The sequence below is a fragment of the Ailuropoda melanoleuca genome, chromosome 3 (assembly GCF_002007445.2).
Source record: "Ailuropoda melanoleuca isolate Jingjing chromosome 3, ASM200744v2, whole genome shotgun sequence".
NCBI classification, from domain to species: domain Eukaryota; kingdom Metazoa; phylum Chordata; class Mammalia; order Carnivora; family Ursidae; genus Ailuropoda; species Ailuropoda melanoleuca.
The window spans coordinates 122,543,096-122,566,434 of NC_048220.1; the positions used below are offsets into that span (position 1 = coordinate 122,543,096).

Sequence of the window (23,339 nt, forward strand, 5' to 3'; positions counted from 1 at the left end):
CTCTGACATGGAATTAAAACTATGAGTTAAGGCACAACAATCTAGTAAAGTTGTTAAATGCAGGCAGCCTGTAAATATCATTAATCTCTGGAAGAGGTGTTTTCCCCCTCCAAGTTCTCCACATGTAACATTTTTATTAGGGTAACTTCTGCCCTCCTATCTTGAACTTAACAAGCAATAAAATCATCTTACCTGTCCCAGGTTTTTGCCCCTGCTCTGGTGCAGCTTCAAACACGTTCTCTGTGCAGTGGCCAGCGTCTGGGTGGGGCAGGGCACTGGCAGGCCCCCAGTTGGCAGGGGCACACCCATCGCCCACGGTCAGCTTCCCCAGAGATTCCTGGCACAATGACAACCACAAGTCACTGTCGACAGCTTTCAGGTTTTCTGCGCCCTAAGACACCACACACAGAAAAGAGCTGCTTTGGGAAATTTCAGAGAGCCCTTAACTAGGAGCCACGGGATCCAGATGCTGGGTGTAAGGCCATAGAAATTGCACGGTCTTACATGCTTCCTAAGCCTTGGTTTTCTCAACTTTGAAATGAAGGTGATGAGGGAAATGCAAATCAGAATCATGCGCAGATGTCACGTCACACCCGCAAGGGTGGCTATGAGCCAAAACAGGACTAACAGGTGTTGGCAAGGCTGTCGAGAAACTGGAACCATGTGCAATGCTGGCAGGAATGGGAAACGGTGCAGCCACAATGGAAAACAGTATGGACGTTCTTCAAAAAAATAAAAATAGAAATACCATACGATTCAGATATCACACTTCTGGGTATATACCCAGAAGAATTGAAAGCAGGCTCTCTAAGTGGTGTGTGTATTCCCATGTTGATAGCACTGTTCGCAGGANCAGGAGGTCAAAAATACTTCTCAGTGCATTTGATTTCACGTGGGCCGAGTGCTGAAATTCTGAAGGGCAGGAACTCCTCTATGTCATCTCATGTCTCATTCATTAAGGTACCCGTCACAAAATAGGTAAAGGGTGTCAACCGGCAGAAAACGGATGTCTCTGACATGGAATTAAAACTATGAGTTAAGGCACAACAATCTAGTAAAGTTGTTAAATGCAGGCAGCCTGTAAATATCATTAATCTCTGGAAGAGGTGTTTTCCCCCTCCAAGTTCTCCACATGTAACATTTTTATTAGGGTAACTTCTGCCCTCCTATCTTGAACTTAACAAGCAATAAAATCATCTTACCTGTCCCAGGTTTTTGCCCCTGCTCTGGTGCAGCTTCAAACACGTTCTCTGTGCAGTGGCCAGCGTCTGGGTGGGGCAGGGCACTGGCAGGCCCCCAGTTGGCAGGGGCACACCCATCGCCCACGGTCAGCTTCCCCAGAGATTCCTGGCACAATGACAACCACAAGTCACTGTCGACAGCTTTCAGGTTTTCTGCGTCCTAAGACACCACACACAGAAAAGAACTGCTTTGGGAAATTTCAGAGAGCCCTTAACTAGGAGCCACGGGATCCAGATGCTGGGTGTAAGGCCATAGAAATTGCACGGTCTTACATGCTTCCTAAGCCTTGGTTTTCTCAACTTTGAAATGAAGGTGATGAGGGAAATGCAAATCAGAATCATGCGCAGATGTCACGTCACACCCGCAAGGGTGGCTATGAGCCAAAACAGGACTAACAGGTGTTGGCAAGGCTGTCGAGAAACTGGAACCATGTGCAATGCTGGCAGGAATGGGAAACGGTGCAGCCACAATGGAAAACAGTATGGACGTTCTTCAAAAAAATAAAAATAGAAATACCATACGATTCAGATATCACACTTCTGGGTATATACCCAGAAGAATTGAAAGCAGGCTCTCTAAGTGGTGTGTGTATTCCCATGTTGATAGCGCTAAAACGTGGAAGCAGTTCAAGTGTCCATTGATAGATGAATGGATAAGCAAACGTGGACTAGACCTACAACGGACTATTACTCAGCCTCAGAAAGGAAGGACATTCTGACACATGCTACAATAGGGATGAGCCTGAAGGACATTATGGGAAGTGAAATAAGCCAGTTTGTAGAAAGACAAATACTGATTCCATTCAGATGAGGTACTGAGAGTCACCAACATCAGAGACGGAAAGTAGACTGGTGGTTTCTGGGGGCTGGTAGGACGGGGAATGGAGAGTTATTGTATAATGGGTACAGAAATTTCTGGAGATGTGGGTGATGGTCGCACGTTATGGACCTATGCTACGGGGACTGTATGCTTTCGTTACATGTATCTTACCACAGTAGAAAAACGGGGGACAAAATGGGGATAAGACTTGTCCTAACTCATAGAGTTTTATTTTATTTTTTTTAACTTTTTTTTTTGAGAGAGAGAGAGCGCAGTAGGTGAGGGGCTGAGGGAAACAGAGAATCTTAAGCAGGCTCCAAGCTCAGCAGGGAGGCTGATACGGGGTTTGATCCCACGACCCTGAGATCATGACTGAGCTGAAATCAAGAGTCGGACACTTAACCAACTGAGCCACCCAGGCAGCCCTCATAGTTTTAAATAAAAGATGATTAAATGAGCCATTATAAAAATGACATGCAGCCCACGAAAGGCTACCTAGAGGTAAGGTATTACTGTCTTCATACTGCACAGTGATATCCAAGCCTGTAAGGTCAGCTCCTCAGTTTGGTATTTAGAGCTAGGACTTATCTGGATAAATGAAATTCACATTTAATAGTCCAAAATTTCACTTTAGCCAAGTGTCAATTACTTTACCTTCCTTTCTTCTATCTAAAACCTACTGTAAGGAAAAAAAAAAACCTCACTAGGAAGTTAAATCCGATTTAGTTGAAATTCACCGTCCAAGGTAAGGAGTCATAAAGTGGCCTGAAGGTGGCAGTAGAGGAGAGAGCTGAACCATATTTTAAAATGTTTAATTTTATGTTATGTGACTTCATCTCTATTTAAAAAGTATTAAATAAAAACAGCAGAAGACAACTTACTTACCTAAGGTTTTTTTCTTTTGAAGATTCCAGTATTTGAGCGTAAATACTTAATGGAACTGCATTTTATTTTCTTCCTCATGTATAAATGAAATGATATTTTTGAACTAAATTTTTTATGAGAAGAGTTAAACTTTTGTGCAAAAGTTTTAAATGCTTCTCAAAATTCTTATTAGGAATACTCATTCACAATGACAAAAGCTCTATATAGATATAAATTATTATGAATAAAACCCCTGGATTACATAGTTATTCAAAACTGGCTGAGGATACTTTCTTGAAAGAAGGCGTTAGCCTATTAGCTGAACATTGCATTTTAAAACACATATGCTAGGGGGGCCTGGACAGCTTAGGGTTAACCTCTGCCTTCTGCTCAAGTCACGGTCCCAGGGTCCTGGGATTGAGCCCCGGAACTGGGCTCCCTGCTCAGCCGAGGGTCTGCTTCTCCCTCTCCCTTTGCCCTTCCCCCCACTTGTGGTCCCCCCAATAAAGAAATAAAATCTTAAAATATATATATATATGCTGTTGGAAGTAATAACATTTTTTAGGAGGATGAAGAAAGATGCATGTGTCTACTTTTTCTATACAGTTAACAAAAATCCCTTCTGCCTAAGAGTTTTTATGACTTCATATTTTCTGGGTCTGTTTACATGTCTGTATAAACCACTTGAACACGCATCTTTACAGATATGGCCTTACAGTCACCTCAGAGAGAAACTACTTATGCTGAGATTGTAAACAACACGTGTGTCTCTTACTCTCTCCTCGCTTAGATGGAGGTATACTGAGTAAAAACGAGCAATTTGACAATTCTGGGTCATTCTAGCCTATGTGTAACCAAGTTGTAACATAAATAATATTGACTTGCATCTAAAGTGATGTATTATAAATTTCTTTTTTCTTTCTTTAAGATTTTATTTTTAATCTCTATACTCAATATGGGGCTTGAATTCACAACCCCGAGATCGAGAGTCACACGCTCCACCGACTGAGCCAGCCAGGCTCCCTGGCCTGTGCTCAGTTGCTAGGTGAATGCATGCCCATTATTTCATGTGATTCTCACAACAAGATATGGGGAGGGGTGCCTGGATGGCTCAGTCGGTGAAGCGTCTGCCTTCGGCTCAGGTCATGATCCCCAGATCCTGAGATCGAGTCCCACGTCGGGCTCCTTGCTTGGCGGAGAGCCTGCTTCTCACAGACCCCATTGTCACTCACACAGTAGTGATTCAGGTCCCAAGTTACGAAGAAGAAGTCAATTACCTTCTCCACAGTTCCACCTGGAGGAGAACCAGTCCTGGTCTCTTTGATGGAAGTGGCCTGGACACATGAGCCGTCGCCTCCATCAGTCAGATGTGCTGTCTCTGAGCTGCTGGGCCTGGCATCAGCCTCGGGCCTCTTGTGGTGTGGGCTGACCCTGGCCACTGGTTTGTGCCTGGACGCCAGGCTGTCATTCTTCTGCTGGGCGGACCTGGGGGTATCTGTGTTCCCTAGACTCTGGGCACCAGTATCGGCTTTGTACTCCAGTTTGGGCGAACTCCTCGATCCTGAGAGCTCCTTCCTCCCTGAGCAGCCGGGGCCACCCTTGGGGGCTTTTGCAGAGGCCAGCAGGTTGGCTGCATGGGAAGGAGTGTCCCCCAGACCCTCTGGGACACTCTCCTCTAAGTCCAGTGAGCTGCCAAGGAGAGGCACTGAGGAGGCCTTGCTGACCACAGTTTTCTGGGGATGCTCCCCCTGGCTGTTGATACACATGACCTTGGAAGAGGTCATCAGGACGTGCCTAGAGTCATTCTCTGTCAGAGGCCTGCTGGGACCGGGGAGGGTCCCCGGGAGGGAAATGCAGTCCCCCTCACCGCCGAACTCTTCCTCATCACTGGCATCCTCGGTGTCATAGCAGCCCACCCTCCTCTGGCGGAGGAGAGGGTTTCGGAGGACCTGCGGGCTCCCAGGGAGACTGGCTTGTCTGGCAACCGTCACCTGCTTGTGGAAGAGCCCAGAGGTCCGCTGGCTTCCTAGAGTCACGAGGCTGTTGGCCCTGGGTTTTCCTGGCTCCTTGTGGGCTGGTGGGGATGGGGAAAGAAATAGCCAAATGAAATAGGCCCGTCTGGCCTGGTTTTATAATTTACGCCCCCCTCCCCATTACACAGGAGCATTTCCACGTTCACAACTGCCAGCCATTCATCCTCTGGCCACTGACCACCAGGCTTCAATGATACGGCCTCTTGGGATTTGTACCTAGTGGACAGCTGGCTTCTCTCTCTCCTTTTCCTACTGGCCTCCCTTTTTGTTTGCTTAAAATTTTTTTTTCTTTTCTTTTCTTTCTTTCTTTCTTTCTTTCTTTCTTTCTTTCTTTCTTTCTTTCTTTCTTTCTTTCTTTCTTTCTTTCTTTTTTTTTTTTAACTCAGCCTCTGGATTGTTTAGCTTAAACATGTATGCTGCCTAGAGACAGAAATGTTTAATTCAACGCCCAGGATGCCTAACACACTGCTGAGGTTCAGACTAGATGCTGTTGCTGGGAAGTCCTCTTCAGGACGCTGCCTGGAGACCAAACAGCCCTACGCACCCAGACCTTCTTATCACGAGGCCCTTCCTTCGTTTGCAGAGACCGGGGCCGGGGGGGGGCACAGAAGCTCCTAGAGCATGGTGCAGGGAAGCCTGAGATTATCATCTACATAAGTTCCGAGCAGGGAGGAGGGAAAGCCTGTGGGGCTCTTCACATCTTGCTAAATGTACAGAAAATTACATGTGCTTCCACCTTGAAATGCCTCTGTCAGAGACAAGAGTAAGCTTGTCAGCTGTTCCAAATGAGAGCCAGGGTGGTCAAGTCTGCCAGTCCTAAGACAGGGATGTTCTTGTGCAGACATCAGAAGTTTAAAAAAAGAAAAAAAAAAGAAAAAGGAATGAAGAAAAAAAAGCAAACCACACCAGCAGAAGCCCAAGGAATCAGTATGGCTTGTGCCAGATCATTCTCTCATGCTATAGTAAGAGCGTGATCAAGATTTAAAAACACCTGTTTGATAACATGGGTCTCTCACGAGTTCTGAATCTTTCACTCAGCTACCTTCTAAAAAGAACTCAGGGCCTGGTGAGGGAAGGGACCTGGAACTTGGCTAGGCATCCCCTAAAACAGAAGGCTGTTAGGCTGCCACCCTGATTTTGTGCCATGAATTTCAAGACGATGCTATGTCAACAGCATCTAAACGCTGTCCCGGTTCTCCACCCCCAACCCTCCGGATACAGATCGTGTGCCCGGACCCTCCGCCACAGAACCGAGGGGCCAGGCAGCAGTGGGGGGCTGCGTGTTCCCCAAATATACTCGGCATTGAGTCAGGGTAGACAGATGTCTTCTACGCGACCCCAGGCACGGCTCCCAGCTCCCCGTTCCCACCATGCCGCCCTGCTGCGTGAACCGACGTGGCCCGAGTCAGAGCATGGGCACCGCTTACCGCAGGTGCTGGGGGGCGGGCCGCCGTCCTCAGAGGTGCTGCAGCCGCTGCCCGGGGCGTCCTCGTCCTCAGAGCCGGCCACCACGAAGTCAGACAGGGAGCCTGGCACGCTGTGGGCAAAGTCCAGGGAGGCTTCGGGTTCAGAAATCAGGGCGTCCTGTTGGAGAAGAGGGTGCGGGATGATGAGAAAGGGACGCCGGGAGCCATTCTCTGACACCGTCATTCCTAGCTTTCCAAGAACACTTTGTTCTCAGCCATGGGCATCTGAAGCCGTGGTGAGAGCAGACACCGCCTGCCTTGACTCAGGACGGCTAAATTAAACAGCTAATGAGAAAGGCAATGGTTGCTGCCAGACAACGTGTTGAAGAGATTTTTTTGGGCCAAATGTGTAGCGATGACCAGAAAAGCCACAGCAGCCATATATCAACCATCCCAGGAAAAACACTGGGGGAAGAGATAGGAAAATGGAATGACATTCCAAGCCACTGGTTCGGCTTAGTGATCGAACAGAAAAGAGGGGAGTCCAAATCCTGTGCTCTGATCCACTGGAATGAGGAATCACCAACTGGGAAAGAGTCTTGTCCCCTTAAAGTCACAGGTCCCCCCAAAACCAACTGGGGACCCCTTTATTGTGGAGCAGTTTGAAAACTATTTTTTAAATTGCAGCTCAGTTCTTTTATTTTGTTGCTCTATTCTTTTCTTAGATGAGGATTTACTAAAAGAAACACACATTTTTGTATTTGTTCTCAAATTAGCCTTGTTGCCGTCATCTGTAAAGTAGTCAAAATGACTCCTGGACAAAGATACGGGATGGGCCCTCAGGTCTGACTTACGGGCTCCAGGAATTGGTTCATGGGCTAGCTGACTGAGGCAGCAGTGTGCCTTGACTCACCTTTTTTGCAAGAGAGGGACTCTTCAAGGGGGTACCTGTTGGAGAGAAAATTTACCATAATGTCGAAACAGCAAAGCTCACATCCTTAAAAATAGGTTCACAGTCTTAACCCCCAAAGAAGGAGCCAAACATATTAACCCCTCTTTGCTAGACTGACACTGATGGGCCACGTGCATAGGTACGGACATGCACGCACTCGACCTGGGTACTTGAGCCCCACTCCATTCTACCTCCCAAGGTTCTACTCCTGTTTCCCGCCCTAACTTGGATGCTACCACCTCCATGGTGACCCCAGTTGGAAGTAACTTCTGAATCTTAAAAGTATTTTATACTACCCATACACCAATCTCCATATACACGGTATAATTTAAGTGTAAGTGGATGCCCCTCATCTCCCTTCCTCAACTATTTATCCATAAGGCTGGGACTGTCACTGATCTGACCCCACAGTGCCCAGCATTGCACCTGGATCTAGGACGTATTCAGTGATATCTGTTGAACGGATTGAAGGATCAATGAACAAAGAAACACCACTCAAGAAACTCATGAAGGAACGGGGGGGAGGACTGAATACCTGTTTTGGTTTTTAATAGAAGCATGAAAAGATTTGGCATTGAAACTTTAAATTATATGCCGGGAGCAAAAAGATCTTACGCATGTGGTTCGTACTTAATAAAATCTTTCATAAATGATCGAGGGGGTATGCAGGGATTATGAGAGGACAGCTTGCAGGCAGGTCAGGAGAAGGAGCTGGCCGAATAAAGAGCCCATTATGGCTGTGCCCACTCTAAATATATTAATTATGGATGCAAATAATCAGGGTATTACATGGCTGCCAAATAATCCTATGCCTTCCTTTTCCTCTGACAACCAGTAACTCATGTCTCAGTTCCTTTTTCTCCCGACATCAATCTTGACATCAGTAATATCTTAAGTTGCAACATGTTTGCAGAGTCCCTTTGGATTTCCATTCTACCGGAAACATTACTTTTCAAAACTCGATGCAATGTTTCCCACTTGAAATTCATAGGAAATTCTTACTATCTCAGTCCTTCTCTGCCTGAACTTTCCCATTTAAGAAGGGAGAAATCATGATTTGGGGACCTTCTATTACACTTCTTCAGTTGAAACTTAAAAAAAAAATCTACTTATTATTGAAGTAAGGCTCCCATACTGGGTGGAAACCTTTAATTCACATAGAGAAACCCCAGGCTTTGGAACAGAGAACACCCTGTTTCTACCCAACAACTGATATTTGGGTATTGCTTTTTACCTAGAATATTTCAGATGAATCGTACATAAACTCATGAAATGCTGTTAACTCATTTTTGCAAATTATCTCATAGTGTAAGAAGCATGCATGATGAGAACTTTGATAAAACACATAACAGCAAAATCAAAAGTAGCAGCAAGGAGAAAGCATGGGATCTCTCTGACAACCACTTCTGCCAAAACTGATAATGACAAAGAATCCAGCATCAGTGCAGAGGGCAGGGCCCCCTGGGGGGTCTTCCTGGGAAGCTCTACTGCACGCTGAACAAAGATGTGTGACTATAGTACCTGAGCCAGGAGAGGAGCTGGCCTCTTTGCTCTCCTGATAAGTGCTGCGTGCGATCACTGCATCCATTTCCTGCTCGGAAACCTGATTTTCAGCAGAAAGCACAAATTAGATGGTTTTATTTATTTATTTTTCCCCAATAAAAGTAGCTAGGACCTAGTCAGAGGCTGAGCGTAGATAAAAAGGGAAATCACAGGGCCAAAGATGATGACCATCCTCGGAAGCAATAACTCAGGGCATATAAGGACAGCCAGGTTAGCGAGCGCATCCAACAGTGTGTTCGAAACAAGACCTTCCGCTCGTTCCCAAAGTCATTAACGCGCTCGGTGCTACAGTTACCAACCACATGGCTGATACCGCCTCTCTCTAGACCCTCGCTCCTAACTCTTTTCTTCCTAGATTTTATTTAAACAATTACAAACCTACATAAAGCTTGTAAGAGTAGCACAAGAAGAGTATACTCTTCACTGTTGTTTTTAAACATTCTGCCACATTTACACTCACGCTTTTTTTTTTAAAGATTTTATTTATTTATTTATTTGGGGAGAGAGAGAGAAAGCACATGAGCAGGGGGGAGAAGCAGAGGGGAAAGGAGTGAGAATCTGAGTACGGAGCCCACTGCAGGGCTCAATCCCACGACCGCGAGATCATGACCTCAGCTGAAACCAGGAGTCAGAGGCTTAACCGACTGAGCCACCAGGTGCCCACCTCATGCTGTTTCTTAATACACACACACACACACATGCATGNCACACACACACGCATGCACACACACACACACACACACACACACTGCTTCACGTTTTACTAAACCATTTGGAAGTTAGTTGCAGATATCATGAACCTTCACCCAGAAATATTTTAGCATGTATGTCCTCAAAACAAGAACATTCTCTTCAATAACCCTGGTACTATCACCATTCCAAGAAATTCAACATTGACACAAACAACCATCTGATTTACATTTCATATTCCAATTTAGCCAGCTGTCCTAATACTATCCTTCAGAAATGCTACTCAAAGTGTGTCTGTAGACGGAAGTAGTTCCTAGGAAGTTTGATGCCAGCTTGTAATAAGATGATAGGTTTTTCGTCCAGAATGCTTATCAACACTTAGTTTCTGTCACCAACAGTGTCTTGCTGGGGAAGAAACGTCCCCTGAACTGAGTGGTACACATCGAGATGTAATGATTTGCATTCTGGTGCAAGCTCCTTATCTTCTGGACCTTAGTAGACTGTCACCAGCCAACACCCTGGCATAGTAATGCTTTACAGAAATTTCATTTGTACCAATCCAGAATTCAATTCAGGGTCTAGGTGTCCTGTCTTTTTAGACTCCTTTAATCCAGAACATTGCTGAGCCTTTCTTTGTCACAATACTGGTATTTTGGAAGAGACCCAGGCCAATCAAACCCTCAATTAGGCTTTGTGTGATAGTTTCTTCATGCTGAGATTTAGATTATGCATTTTTTGGCAGAAAACTACAAAACTGTTTCCTTCTCATGCTTCAGAGAGGCACTCAGGGTCAGTGTTTCATGTTTCATGACTGGTGAGAACTTTGACCACTTGGTTAGGATGGAGCTCACGAGATTTCGCCACTGGATTTTTTTTTTTTTTTTGTAGTCATCAGTGAGTGATCTGTGAGGAGACAGCTTGAGATGACATCAATATCTTGCTCCCCAGTATATTTTTACTCACGGGTTTTAGCATCAATGATGGTTTTTACTTGGATCAATTTTTACAATGAACTGACCAAAATCGTCATTTTATAACTCTTTTCTTTCTATATTTAATGGCATCATGGTAGATTCATGGATTTTTTTTCCCCATCAGTTGTTATCCATAACTGTCATTATTCATGGAAAAAAAATTTAAAAGCCTGAGATATGCTGAATTATGAGATTTTTAAAAGATTATTACATAACTTGCATAGAATTTCTTTTTTAAAGATAAGGACAGTGTAAACTTAGAATGGTAATTTTGTATAGTAAAATAACATTTAGCATAAATAATATTTGGATAAGCATAGCAATTTGTCTTAATAAGTAAATAAAGCTATGCAGGATTCAGCATTATATTTTAACCTAACAGACAAATCATAATCACATCATGTTTATGGAATACTTTCTAGCGGGTCTCACAGGAAATAAAACACACATACATGCACACAGGCATATACACTTGAATACATACACACATACTTCTTATAGCAAAGAGTAATTTTGTATAAATGAGTCAGGGAAAAATACCAGCTTAGACAGTGGTTGCAAATTTTTCTTGACATTAGACTTTCAATATCTGCAAATGTTTTTCTGAGTAGGGAAAAATGGTTGGGGTTTGAAACAAGCAAAAGATTTCCTGGATAATAATATTCATGCTGAGAGCCCCAGTACCAGTTAAAAACGGACCCCTCTGACCTTCTTCTGGCAAGTCCAAATCTTAGCTTGTCTAGACCTGGAGGGTTTGAATATCCCAATTGGGCAGCCACTGCTCCAGTCATTATGAGAAACAGAAGAAAAGAAAATCCTTGTGGTATTTCTATTGGAACAACATGAAAACTAAGGAAGCACATACATTCAGTACCAAAATGCACTACTGGCATGAAATGCTGGGGTGAGTGGTATAAAAATACATTAAACATAAAGTGGAGTCTTGACCAAAAGAAAAATATAGTATGATGTTACAACTAAGAACACCATGTTTACCTAGGAAGAAATGTGAAATCTAGTCACACAAATACTGAAATCTGGTTTTGCTGGATGCTCCCACACCACCACGACGACCATTTTACTGTGGCTAGTAACGTGAATCAACCTGTACTCAACAGGATCGTGGACCACCAGTACATCAGGATTATTATGCTTTGCACTGAAATGCCATTTTGATGTTTGATTGTATTGGCAAACTGGGCAGATGCTTTTGGGCTGAGATGAAGCAGACCTCCAAACAAATCGTGACCTGTGCTACGTTGGAATGGATTTTGAAGTCAGACATGCCTTGAAGCCAATGACTGCAAACCACTGAGAACTTAATTTTTTTATAATGTTGCTGAGCGACAGGCGAGGTCAGCCCCAGCTTACTGGACTGCTTTGGAAGGGGGAAGGGGGTTTGGCCATGCAGGTGATGCAATCCAGGAGAGGACCCTGGAGGAAGGAGCCAAGACCACTCCGGCTGTATGAGGCAAAAGGCTGTTATAAAAATGACCCAAAGAGAGCCATGGGGACAGCAGGGAGACAAAGGAGAATAGGCTGTAAGGGAAAGTGTCAAAACTACAAAATAGAATGGAGAAAAAATAGGAAGTGACTAGGGAAAAAAATGGAAAAAGATAGAAGCAGGACTTGATTTTATATTAATGATATTCAAGAAGTTTTTATTTAAGACATATATGAAAATGCATGTAGACAAGAGAAAACAACCTGGAGAAAAAAAAAAAAAACAGTAGTGGAGTTGACTTTGAATTAGTGTAATGGCAATCCTTGACCAAGCACTGTGGAGAACCAGTACAACAGACCCCACCGAGACACTAAAAATAATGCCATAAAATTAACACACTAAAGAAATCTCAGACATGGGAGGACTCACAAGGTCTCTTTGCATAGTCTTCTCACTCTCAAAATGGCATACAAGTCCATCAAGCCCAGCAGCCCGGGCCTTTAGGACATAATAGTACAAATGACACAGAGGAGGCGGTCATATGACAGGCACAAAAAGGGTTAATGTTCTTAAGGAGCATTTTGAGTTGTTGGAAGGAAAAGGTAAAATTTTGTAAAAATACAACCTGATTGCAATATTAGAGACAAGCTAATTTAAAAAGATTTTTTACATCAAGTACTTGAAACAACAACAACAAAGCGCTCAATGCCAGTAGAGTCACATTTGCTGAAGTGGCTTCTGGTTAACCTAAAAAAAATTAAAAGCAACTGCTTAAGTATAGAAAAGATACAACCAAATATCAGCAAAGGCCAAGGATACAGGGGCTATGATTATCTGCAAGCTCAACAATGTGATACTGATGCTGAAAAAAATTAGTGGGCTCTTAAGCCTTAATTACAGAAGCATTCCTCTCAGGTCGAGGATGGACTGGACAGACCATTTAGTCCAATACTGTCAGATTTTCTTGATGCAGAAACCCAAAAAGGTCAACTATCTCACCAGAGATCAAACAACCGGCTGGGACTTACTCAGAACCCAGCACTCTTATCTTCTACCACATTTTATATTCACCAGTAACAATGTCAAAATTTCCTAATAAAATTTCTGAGAGTGTGAAGACAAAGAAGTCCAGATCAGTGATTTGTTTCCCATGTGTATCGGTTACCTTGGTCACTGTGCGACCACGAGTTGATGATTCCCAAGCCCAGCTGGGTAAACTGTCTCACCAAAGAGCCTGCGTCATCACAGGAACATGTGTGTCACTGCTACAGGACAGATAGCCACGCCACCTTCCCATACTCAGAACAACATGAAATACTTCACCTTTGGATTAGGGTGCCGGCCGATGACAAGGCGAACGGGTCCTGGGGGGCATTTGCTCAGGATGGTATGAACCTTGCTTAAAGCAGCATGCCGGACGTTGACTGAGTTCACTTCCAGGATTTGATCTCCGCGGCTAGGGAGGGCAAATGACCAACACTCTGTGGTAACAGTTAGCTTTTTACAAGATCTCCTTCTGGGAAAGGTTTATAATATGAAATCTTTTCTGAATACCTTAGACAAGCAAATGACATCCTTTCATCTTTGCATATGCGTAAAAAAGCAACACATTCATATAAACACGTTGGCTATTAACCTGGCAAAGCCATCATGCATATCTGAGTGAAATAAAATTGATAATGGGCAATAACAAAGGTTATCATTTCTTGAGCACATGGTGTAAACCAGGTACCATACAAAGCAATGTACATAGCAATACTTTGAACAGGTATGATTATTCCTCTTATTTAGATAAGGCCCCAGGCTCGGAGAGGTCACCCTGATGTCACACGCTGTTGAACTCAGGTCTGTCTACCTTTTGATCATCACAAGATAGCCCCTTGACCACCATCATTTTCTTTTTTCCTATCATCTTGAAATGATTATTGTAATATAATTTGAGGAGGAAATACCTGAAGCTCAAAGGTTACCCAAGAGTTTGTAAAAATGTTCCAAAAATGGACAAATGAGAAACTGGGGACAAGATGCCCATTTTGACTTGAAATTATAGGCAGAGAGCTCAGTATGAGAGAACAAAGACTCTTTATGTGGGGTTTGCAGAATGTTCATTTGGCAGTCTCCAGACATATGGAACCATTCAAGAAAGAAACATCATCTTGGGATGTCATTAAAGGATTTTTTTCCTGGGGTTCTAAAAGTATATTTTCTTTAATGTACTTTGGATGATTTGCTAAAAATTTTTTTTGTATGGAAATTCACTCTGATGATTAACTAAAAACATAATATGATCTATTGACAGGGCCCCAAAATGGCAACCTTAAGGAATGTCATTTTGACAATTCCTCAACTTCTCAAGGACTTGGAAGCTTACAGGGGAGGAAGGTGATACTGTTTGCCCAGGGTGCTTTGTGCAATGTGTGTACTTCTTGTGAAATTTTGGTGGGCACAGACCCACTGCAATTACTCTAGAACACCTAGACATCTCTTTTATAAACAGAACACCCGTGCTACCAGTCAACTAGCTGTACTGAGAAATCAGATGCGTGGTGATTTCAGACAATAAGCATCTAGATAGACAACATCTTTCAAAAAGGAATGAAACAACAGGACAGGTTCAAGAGATTATACTTAATCATAAAGGCCTCCTGTTGAAGGGTAGGATTTCGGGACTCTTTGATATCCAGCAATTATGAGCTGTTAGGAGCAGTTCCCAGCATCACATATGAATTTTACTTAAATGAATATAAACAAGAAAGAAAATACTTAGATAATCATAGATACCTATATAGATTGTATTTTGTCAAGTTTCTGAAACTGAGCTTCTGAGTCCCAGTAGATCAAAATAGGCAAGCCAAGATCCAGAGTTTTCTGCTTCAACCCAATTTCATTTCAGATTAGCTTTTCACCTTTCAGGAAATGCTATTAACCATAATCTTGGCTATATTACTGCCAATAATACAAAAGTTGAGAATCTCACACAAGGATGTAATAGGGCAGGATACGTTGCATGTACATCCATTGATTAATTCATGAAGGCACGAGAAGCCTATACAATTGGGTTTACAACGAACCTCAGACTGCTCTCCATCTTGGCCACTGATCCTGGGGCCAGGCTGTGAATGTAGATCCCAGGAGGGCTGTTCTCCAGAGCCAGGCAGCAGGCACCGATGCCTAATCCAACTCTCGGCTCTGAGAGAGACATCGGTCAAAGAAAACAAAATTTAAAAAAAAGTAGAAGGCATCTGAAGCTGCATTAATGTATATTCAGACCAATAACCATTTATTTGTGACCAGACTCAGAATGGAAATCCTGCTTTTCTTTGTCAACATCATCATACTCTGTAAATGAAATGAGCCCACAGTGGAACCAGAGGCTAACTATGGGCTGTGAATTATTCAGCGGTCCGCTCTCTGCTTCGTCTAAGGAGCCTCCTCAAATCTGTTTTTGGAAATGGGCAGAGTTGAAGTAANGTGGTAACAGTTAGCTTTTTACAAGATCTCCTTCTGGGAAAGGTTTATAATATGAAATCTTTTCTGAATACCTTAGACAAGCAAATGACATCCTTTCATCTTTGCATATGCGTAAAAAAGCAACACATTCATATAAACACGTTGGCTATTAACCTGGCAAAGCCATCATGCATATCTGAGTGAAATAAAATTGATAATGGGCAATAACAAAGGTTATCATTTCTTGAGCACATGGTGTAAACCAGGTACCATACAAAGCAATGTACATAGCAATACTTTGAACAGGTATGATTATTCCTCTTATTTAGATAAGGCCCCAGGCTCGGAGAGGTCACCCTGATGTCACACGCTGTTGAACTCAGGTCTGTCTACCTTTTGATCATCACAAGATAGCCCCTTGACCACCATCATTTTCTTTTTTCCTATCATCTTGAAATGATTATTGTAATATAATTTGAGGAGGAAATACCTGAAGCTCAAAGGTTACCCAAGAGTTTGTAAAAATGTTCCAAAAATGGACAAATGAGAAACTGGGGACAAGATGCCCATTTTGACTTGAAATTATAGGCAGAGAGCTCAGTATGAGAGAACAAAGACTCTTTATGTGGGGTTTGCAGAATGTTCATTTGGCAGTCTCCAGACATATGGAACCATTCAAGAAAGAAACATCATCTTGGGATGTCATTAAAGGATTTTTTTCCTGGGGTTCTAAAAGTATATTTTCTTTAATGTACTTTGGATGATTTGCTAAAAATTTTTTTTGTATGGAAATTCACTCTGATGATTAACTAAAAACATAATATGATCTATTGACAGGGCCCCAAAATGGCAACCTTAAGGAATGTCATTTTGACAATTCCTCAACTTCTCAAGGACTTGGAAGCTTACAGGGGAGGAAGGTGATACTGTTTGCCCAGGGTGCTTTGTGCAATGTGTGTACTTCTTGTGAAATTTTGGTGGGCACAGACCCACTGCAATTACTCTAGAACACCTAGACATCTCTTTTATAAACAGAACACCCGTGCTACCAGTCAACTAGCTGTACTGAGAAATCAGATGCGTGGTGATTTCAGACAATAAGCATCTAGATAGACAACATCTTTCAAAAAGGAATGAAACAACAGGACAGGTTCAAGAGATTATACTTAATCATAAAGGCCTCCTGTTGAAGGGTAGGATTTCGGGACTCTTTGATATCCAGCAATTATGAGCTGTTAGGAGCAGTTCCCAGCATCACATATGAATTTTACTTAAATGAATATAAACAAGAAAGAAAATACTTAGATAATCATAGATACCTATATAGATTGTATTTTGTCAAGTTTCTGAAACTGAGCTTCTGAGTCCCAGTAGATCAAAATAGGCAAGCCAAGATCCAGAGTTTTCTGCTTCAACCCAATTTCATTTCAGATTAGCTTTTCACCTTTCAGGAAATGCTATTAACCATAATCTTGGCTATATTACTGCCAATAATACAAAAGTTGAGAATCTCACACAAGGATGTAATAGGGCAGGATACGTTGCATGTACATCCATTGATTAATTCATGAAGGCACGAGAAGCCTATACAATTGGGTTTACAACGAACCTCAGACTGCTCTCCATCTTGGCCACTGATCCTGGGGCCAGGCTGTGAATGTAGATCCCAGGAGGGCTGTTCTCCAGAGCCAGGCAGCAGGCACCGATGCCTAATCCAACTCTCGGCTCTGAGAGAGACATCGGTCAAAGAAAACAAAATTTAAAAAAAAGTAGAAGGCATCTGAAGCTGCATTAATGTATATTCAGACCAATAACCATTTATTTGTGACCAGACTCAGAATGGAAATCCTGCTTTTCTTTGTCAACATCATCATACTCTGTAAATGAAATGAGCCCACAGTGGAACCAGAGGCTAACTATGGGCTGTGAATTATTCAGCGGTCCGCTCTCTGCTTCGTCTAAGGAGCCTCCTCAAATCTGTTTTTGGAAATGGGCAGAGTTGAAGTAATATATATATATACATATATATATATTTATTTATTTATTTATTTATTTATTTTCAAAAGACTTTAAGTAATCTCTACACCCAACGTGGGGCTGCAACTCACAGCCCCAAAATCAAGAGTCGTGCACTCCACCGACTGGGCCAGCCAGGTGCCCCAGTATTTTTTATTCTAGATACACAGCTTTAGGTTTTCTTTCACTTGCTTTTTTTTTTTTTTAAGCAACTAATCTCTTAGTTATTGAATTGCGTATCATATTTCTGTAGTTGGTGTAGAGAAAAAGGAAAGAAAGATGAAAAGCCGTAAGATTTGGTGAAGACCCACAACTTTTAGTTGTTAACTGTATTGTTAACTATAATCTTTTGTTCTTTAAAATTGTTTTAAAGATTTTTTATTTATTTGAGAGAGAGAACGAGTGCACGAGTAGGGGGAGGGGTAGTGGGAGAGGGACAGGCAGACTCCCCCACTGAGCAGGGAGGCCAGCATGGGACTCGACCTGGGCTGAAGGCAGACACTTAACCAACTGAGCCAGCTGGGCGCCCCTGTTCTTTTAAAATTTTATATTAGCCCTAGAATTAAGCCAGTCTGTGATTTTTTTGTTTTTTAGTTTTTTTTTAACATGAGTTTCTGACACACAGTGATTCATCTGGGGAGAGCTTAAAAGACTTTGTGCTAGTGGTAACTTCTCACTTTAGTAAAAGGACCAACGTCTCTACTTTTGATCCCACTGTCCATTTCGAGACTCCCATATGTTGTTGGCAGCAGATTGTTCCAAAGGCAGAATTTACAGGAAAAATATAAAAGGTTAACCTCAGAACGGATTACAAATTGTTACTCGAGAGAATACAATGAAAGTGAGGAAGAGCTGGTATCACCTTTGTTGAGTGTTACTTCCATGACAATCCTGTCCTTGGGCCCAGGGGCCTTCCGACCCAGGGACGAAGAACTGCCTTCGTCGGAGCCTGCCGCTGAGCTGCCCCCGCTGGTGCTGAAGCTCGGGGAACTGGATCTGCTCATGTGTGTGGGGGTTGAGCAGGGTGTGAGGCTTGGGCTCAGTAACTTTGTGCGTACTGTTAAGACAAATAATCCACTCCGGATTTGCTGAAAAAAACAAGAAGAGAGGAGGGCTAAAACATTCAGACTGTTCCTAGATCAAAGGGTGGAAAAAAAAAATCTCAAACCCAAACCAGAAGGAAATAAAGGAAGAAAAGTAAAGAAGACAGAAGAGGTAAGATTGTTGTTACCTTAAAGGTATGAATGGCTTCTTGGAACGTCAAACCCTTTATTGGTATTCCGTTTACATCGAGGATTTCATCCCCTGGTGACCAAATAGGAGAATTACATTAACATCGAGCTTTAGAAGACGAAAGCATATGGCACCTGATTTACAATTCTAAAAAATGATTTTCATTGTTCCAGCGTGCTCTCATCAGCTTAGCTCCCAGGAATTTCACAAAATGGGACAACTAGTAATGATGCATATTCTTTCTCAGTATTTCTGTATCTCCATCTTTAGTGAAAACAACCAGGGGAAGTATCAAGACTGTATTCTGTAGCCATTGCCAAGTCTGATAAGAGGCGTCCTGAGTTTAGGGATCAAAATGCAATTATGAGCCCCCCGTCTTTCCTCACAGTGTTTGTTTACAAACTGAAGGCCACCGGCAATAAAGCGTGAGCATACACAACACGCGAGAAAGCCACTTCTGTATTTGCCGAAACACAAGATTTCTGAGCTTGGAGAATCATCATGGGATGTGGAAAATGGTTTTAATAACACAGACAAAAAACTGCTGAGATATTATTTAAGAATGGCAGCCCTGCCTCCAGAGATAGTCTAGATCCCTGGTCTTACTGATTCCATTCCAGGTTCTCAGTCATGAAGCTGGGCAATCACGACATGCCGCTAGCTAAGAGATTATTGTGGGCTCATGCCGAACTGCTCTCTCATTCATTCTCTCTCTCTTTCTCCCAGACTATCCTGGATTCATCCTCATCTTCAAGCCCCAGAAGGTAGAGTCAGGTCATTTTCCCAGCTGTTGATAGCATCTGCTGGGAATAGAAAAGAACTTGGACATCCTGTTGACTTATCGGAGTTTGTTTTTGGTTTGTACTCTTGTAACATGGTCTGTGTTTTGGAATAACAGTTCACCAAAAACACGACGAAGGAGCGCCCGAGAGAAACAGATGAACTTTGTATAGCAATTCAGGACAAAAGAGGGACTTCCCTGACCTACAACAAAGTGCCAATCAGCATCAGAACACACCTTTCACCTCTCATGGACAGCTAACCCCAGGAGCACACTGTGTATTCCATGAAAGGACTCCTGTAGATGAGTTTGGAAATGTGGCTGTGCTCCATGCATTTGTTAGGTGCTTTCTCTTTAATGCAATTACAGAAGTTTAAAAGATGTGAAATCATCTGTTTAAAAATAATCGCTAACTGGGTGAGGGCTTTGGTTTGCTTCCACACGGGATGGAGATACGATCATCAAAATGATTGCTCATGCTCTTAAAAATCTTTATACAAGATTTTTAAAAGATCATTCAACAGGTTGAAAATACATTCCAATGATTTACCTTGATTGTAAATGAACATGTGTGAAAAAACTGTATTTAGGAGAATCAAGTGCTATGAACCTTTACTAACTATTGATTTTTCCTCCATTTTTCTCCATTCTACCAGTATTGCAGGATGAATTTCAATCAAATGAACACATGGCACATCCATTATAAAAATGCTGTTAGAATTTTACATTGTTCTGAAGCTAGATACAAATATCACCTGGGAGTTAATCCTTTCTCTACGAGACAGAAATAAATATTCTGTCCTCAAAAGAAGCCTGGTCACGTCTTACCATTAGCATACAGGCTCCTAGGGTAGCTCTGCCTAGAAAAAGGAGACTCCAGAGGATTCTTATCAATTAAAAAAAATAAGCCAGCAGAAAGTAACAGTACCTACAATTTGGGTCAATTGAACTGACCAGTCACAGCATTTCTAAAGGTAACTACAAATAACGTGATTTAATCATTTCACGAAGGAAGTGTGTTAATAAGGGAAGAAAAAAAATCAGGACTCATGAATAGGTTCTGGGGATCTAATGTCCAGCACGTTAGCAATACTGTGCTGTCCAGCTGAAAATCTCTGAGAGCAGATCTTCAATGTCCTCACCTTCCCCCACCACACACCGTCATTGTATGATGTGATGAGCATGTTAGCTAACTCAGTGTGCTCATCATTTTGCAACAGATGTGTATATCAAATCATCATGTTCTACGCCCTAAACTCACACAATGTTAGGGATCAATTACATGTCAATAAGGCTGGGTGGAAAAAAGCACTCATTTAGTATGTTTATGCACGGCAAACGGCAGGTGCTATGGAGAATGTGAATTGTGAGTCCGTACTCCGGCCCCGAGGCAAGAAGGGCCTGCAAGCTCTCAGGAAGTTTCAAGGCAAGGAACACGAATCAAGGACCAAGGGGACAAGACAGACATTTAAAGACCCAAATAAAAAATATCAAATCATTCCACACATCATCTCATTTAACCCCACAGTGACTCCTCAAGATAGGTATTAATATTCTAAGTTTACAAACTGAGGAGAGTGAAGCTCAGGTTACATCAACTGTCCAAGGTCATGCTGCAGTAAGGGTTGGATTCTGCTCAGGTCTACTTGACCCCCACGCCCACGGCCTTGGCTGCTGTGCCACTGGCTTCACATCTTGCAAGGGGGCAGATGCTGATGGAATCAGAGCTTACCATGACTGAGAACAACCGAGAGGCTTTCTCCTACCTTCTTTAAGTCTTCCATCCTCTGCAGCTGATCCGTTTGGGAAAATGGTCTTGACAAAAATCCCCATCTGTCCTCGAATGCAGTCTCGACCTCCAGCAATGCTAAAGCCAAGGCCCTACACCCCAAGCAGAAGGGGGTCCAGGGTGTCATTGCAGTATTTAACGGAGGGCATCTGTTCTTGTATTAGTATTTAACTGAGGCCTCCTTCCCAGCTAGGCTCAGAGTTAAGCCAACCAGCTATAAATTTAAATTTGCGTTCCCTTTTCCACTTCCTTCCTCAGCTCTATTTGCATTGCACTAGCTATGCATTACATTAAAGAGAGAAAGTTTTAGGTTGAAACATATGAACTTGCCAGTATCTGACAACCTTTGATCTCCAAAAATGGCAATTTCACATGGATCCATTAATGGCTCAGGAAAGTCATTCTGTACAATTTGGGTGCCACATTTATTTTATTCTTTTGTGTCAGTCTTTCCATTTTGTATAACACAGAAATGGATGTTTTGACGTTTGTATAATACCAACTTATTTGTATTATTCTCTGTGAAAATGGCAATGCTATGAAATTCATTCAAAAGGATAACTAGGAATATATCCCCTGAAGCTACAGGGGTGGCTTCTCTTTCAATAGTAGTAAATGTTGGAGCCTTCACTCCACCCTCGCCTGTGCCCTAGCTCCCAGGCGCTGGTGACTCCTTATGTCACAAGGACAAAAAGGTGTGACCCACGCAGCAGCCCACAGGAAAGGATGCCAGGGAATCCACTCAAATCTATACAAAGGCCACTTCATCTATTCTTACTTGTACCTTTCATTTTTTTTATTTCATGTAAAAACAACAATAAAGTTAACCATTTAGGAAGTATTTGGTAACATTCACCTGGGGGCCAAGACAGTGAGCAGAAAGAGCTCACCTTGCCTTTTTCTTTGTACAGCCCGATGATTGAGATGACCGATGGCCGAATGAGTCTCCAGGGAGATTCCACCTGCGTGGTGCTTAGGGAACGCGTGGACTTCTTTACAATGTGGTATTCCTAAAAGTCAGCACATGGCAAGGTCAGGGATAGTCTCATTTACACTTCTGGGGCCTCTGGCATAAAAATACATTCAGATTGTGAAAACCTCGGTTGTCTTTTGGGTTAGACAGCCATTTCTCTCTGCTCCATCCCCGTTCCAGCCGCTTAAAGGAGTGTATGATAAATGCCACTGGTGGACCAGCCCCTGCGGTCACACGCTGCCATGCTTCCCTCTCCACAGAAGGAGCTGCTTGGAGGCTGCAAGCACCGAGGGCTGCTCTTTCTTTGACCATACCCCACACATCCTACTTCCTGCTTTCTGGAATGCAGTCAGGAACCAGACGCCGAGAGGCCTCAGAGACGTAGGAGGGCTATCCCGTGGTCAGGTTCTCCCTGGAAGCCGCTCCCTACCCCCCTCCCAAGTTCACAATCATGGTTAGAAAGTATCTTGCCATTTGAAGCTTAATTCGCTCAACCGAAAACGTAGCAAGTCCTTGTTTCTTATAAAACCCAAACCGCAAACCCCGACAACGGTTATTCCATATAAAACACCCCAGTGAAGACTGCGGCTTCAGTTCTAACCCCTCACATTTGGAAAATAAAATCCTTTCCCATCAGCCACGCCTTCCCCTGTCCTGGCACACAGGAGCTCAAATCTCAGTTCCCTTCCTGTCCATCACCCGCATGTACACATGTGTAAGCAGGGCACGCTATGACATAAACAAGAGTCTAAGCAGATCTATTGCTAAAGCACTTCTACAATCTATCTTCTTGCCATTCTTCTTAGAGTAATAAATCTCTTAAATGAGACGGATATTCCAGCATAAGCAAAAAAAGAAAAAAAAATCAATTCGTGTTTAATCTGAGAAAAGAGGCATCAGGAACTAGTTTCTATCCTTAATGACTATATTCTACACCCAAGGTACAAATGAGATGTCTGCTAACGATATTTTTGTATTCCTGGCAGCTTAGAACAATTATTATGTTGCAGTTTTACAAAGTATCTGCCAGCTATGCTGGCCTCCCAGACTCTGATTCACTTAAAAAATGTTGGCTTGGCAAGGTTACTACCGTTTTACTGAAACCATCAT

At 42.8% G+C, this 23,339-nt stretch overlaps 1 protein-coding gene across 5 annotated transcripts in view; it reads right to left on the reverse strand.

Annotated features, from left to right (window-relative positions):
* The window catches only part of PDZD2 (PDZ domain containing 2), a 342,657-nt gene that overhangs the window by 17,821 nt on the left and 301,497 nt on the right, over nt 1–23,339 (reverse strand). For all 5 annotated transcript variants that reach the window (XM_034657049.1, XM_034657050.1, XM_034657051.1 and 2 more), the window contains 11 exons: nt 22,147–22,266; nt 21,234–21,348; nt 18,685–18,758; nt 18,316–18,541; nt 17,047–17,164; nt 13,311–13,443; nt 8,838–8,919; nt 7,278–7,312; nt 6,386–6,542; nt 4,203–4,999; nt 1,203–1,347 (listed from right to left, as the gene is read on the reverse strand). In XM_034657049.1, the coding sequence (XP_034512940.1) occupies nt 1,203–1,347; nt 4,203–4,999; nt 6,386–6,542; nt 7,278–7,312; nt 8,838–8,919; nt 13,311–13,443; nt 17,047–17,164; nt 18,316–18,541; nt 18,685–18,758; nt 21,234–21,348; nt 22,147–22,266 (2,002 nt within the window). The remainder of the gene's footprint in view (nt 1–1,202; nt 1,348–4,202; nt 5,000–6,385; nt 6,543–7,277; nt 7,313–8,837; nt 8,920–13,310; nt 13,444–17,046; nt 17,165–18,315; nt 18,542–18,684; nt 18,759–21,233; nt 21,349–22,146; nt 22,267–23,339) is intronic.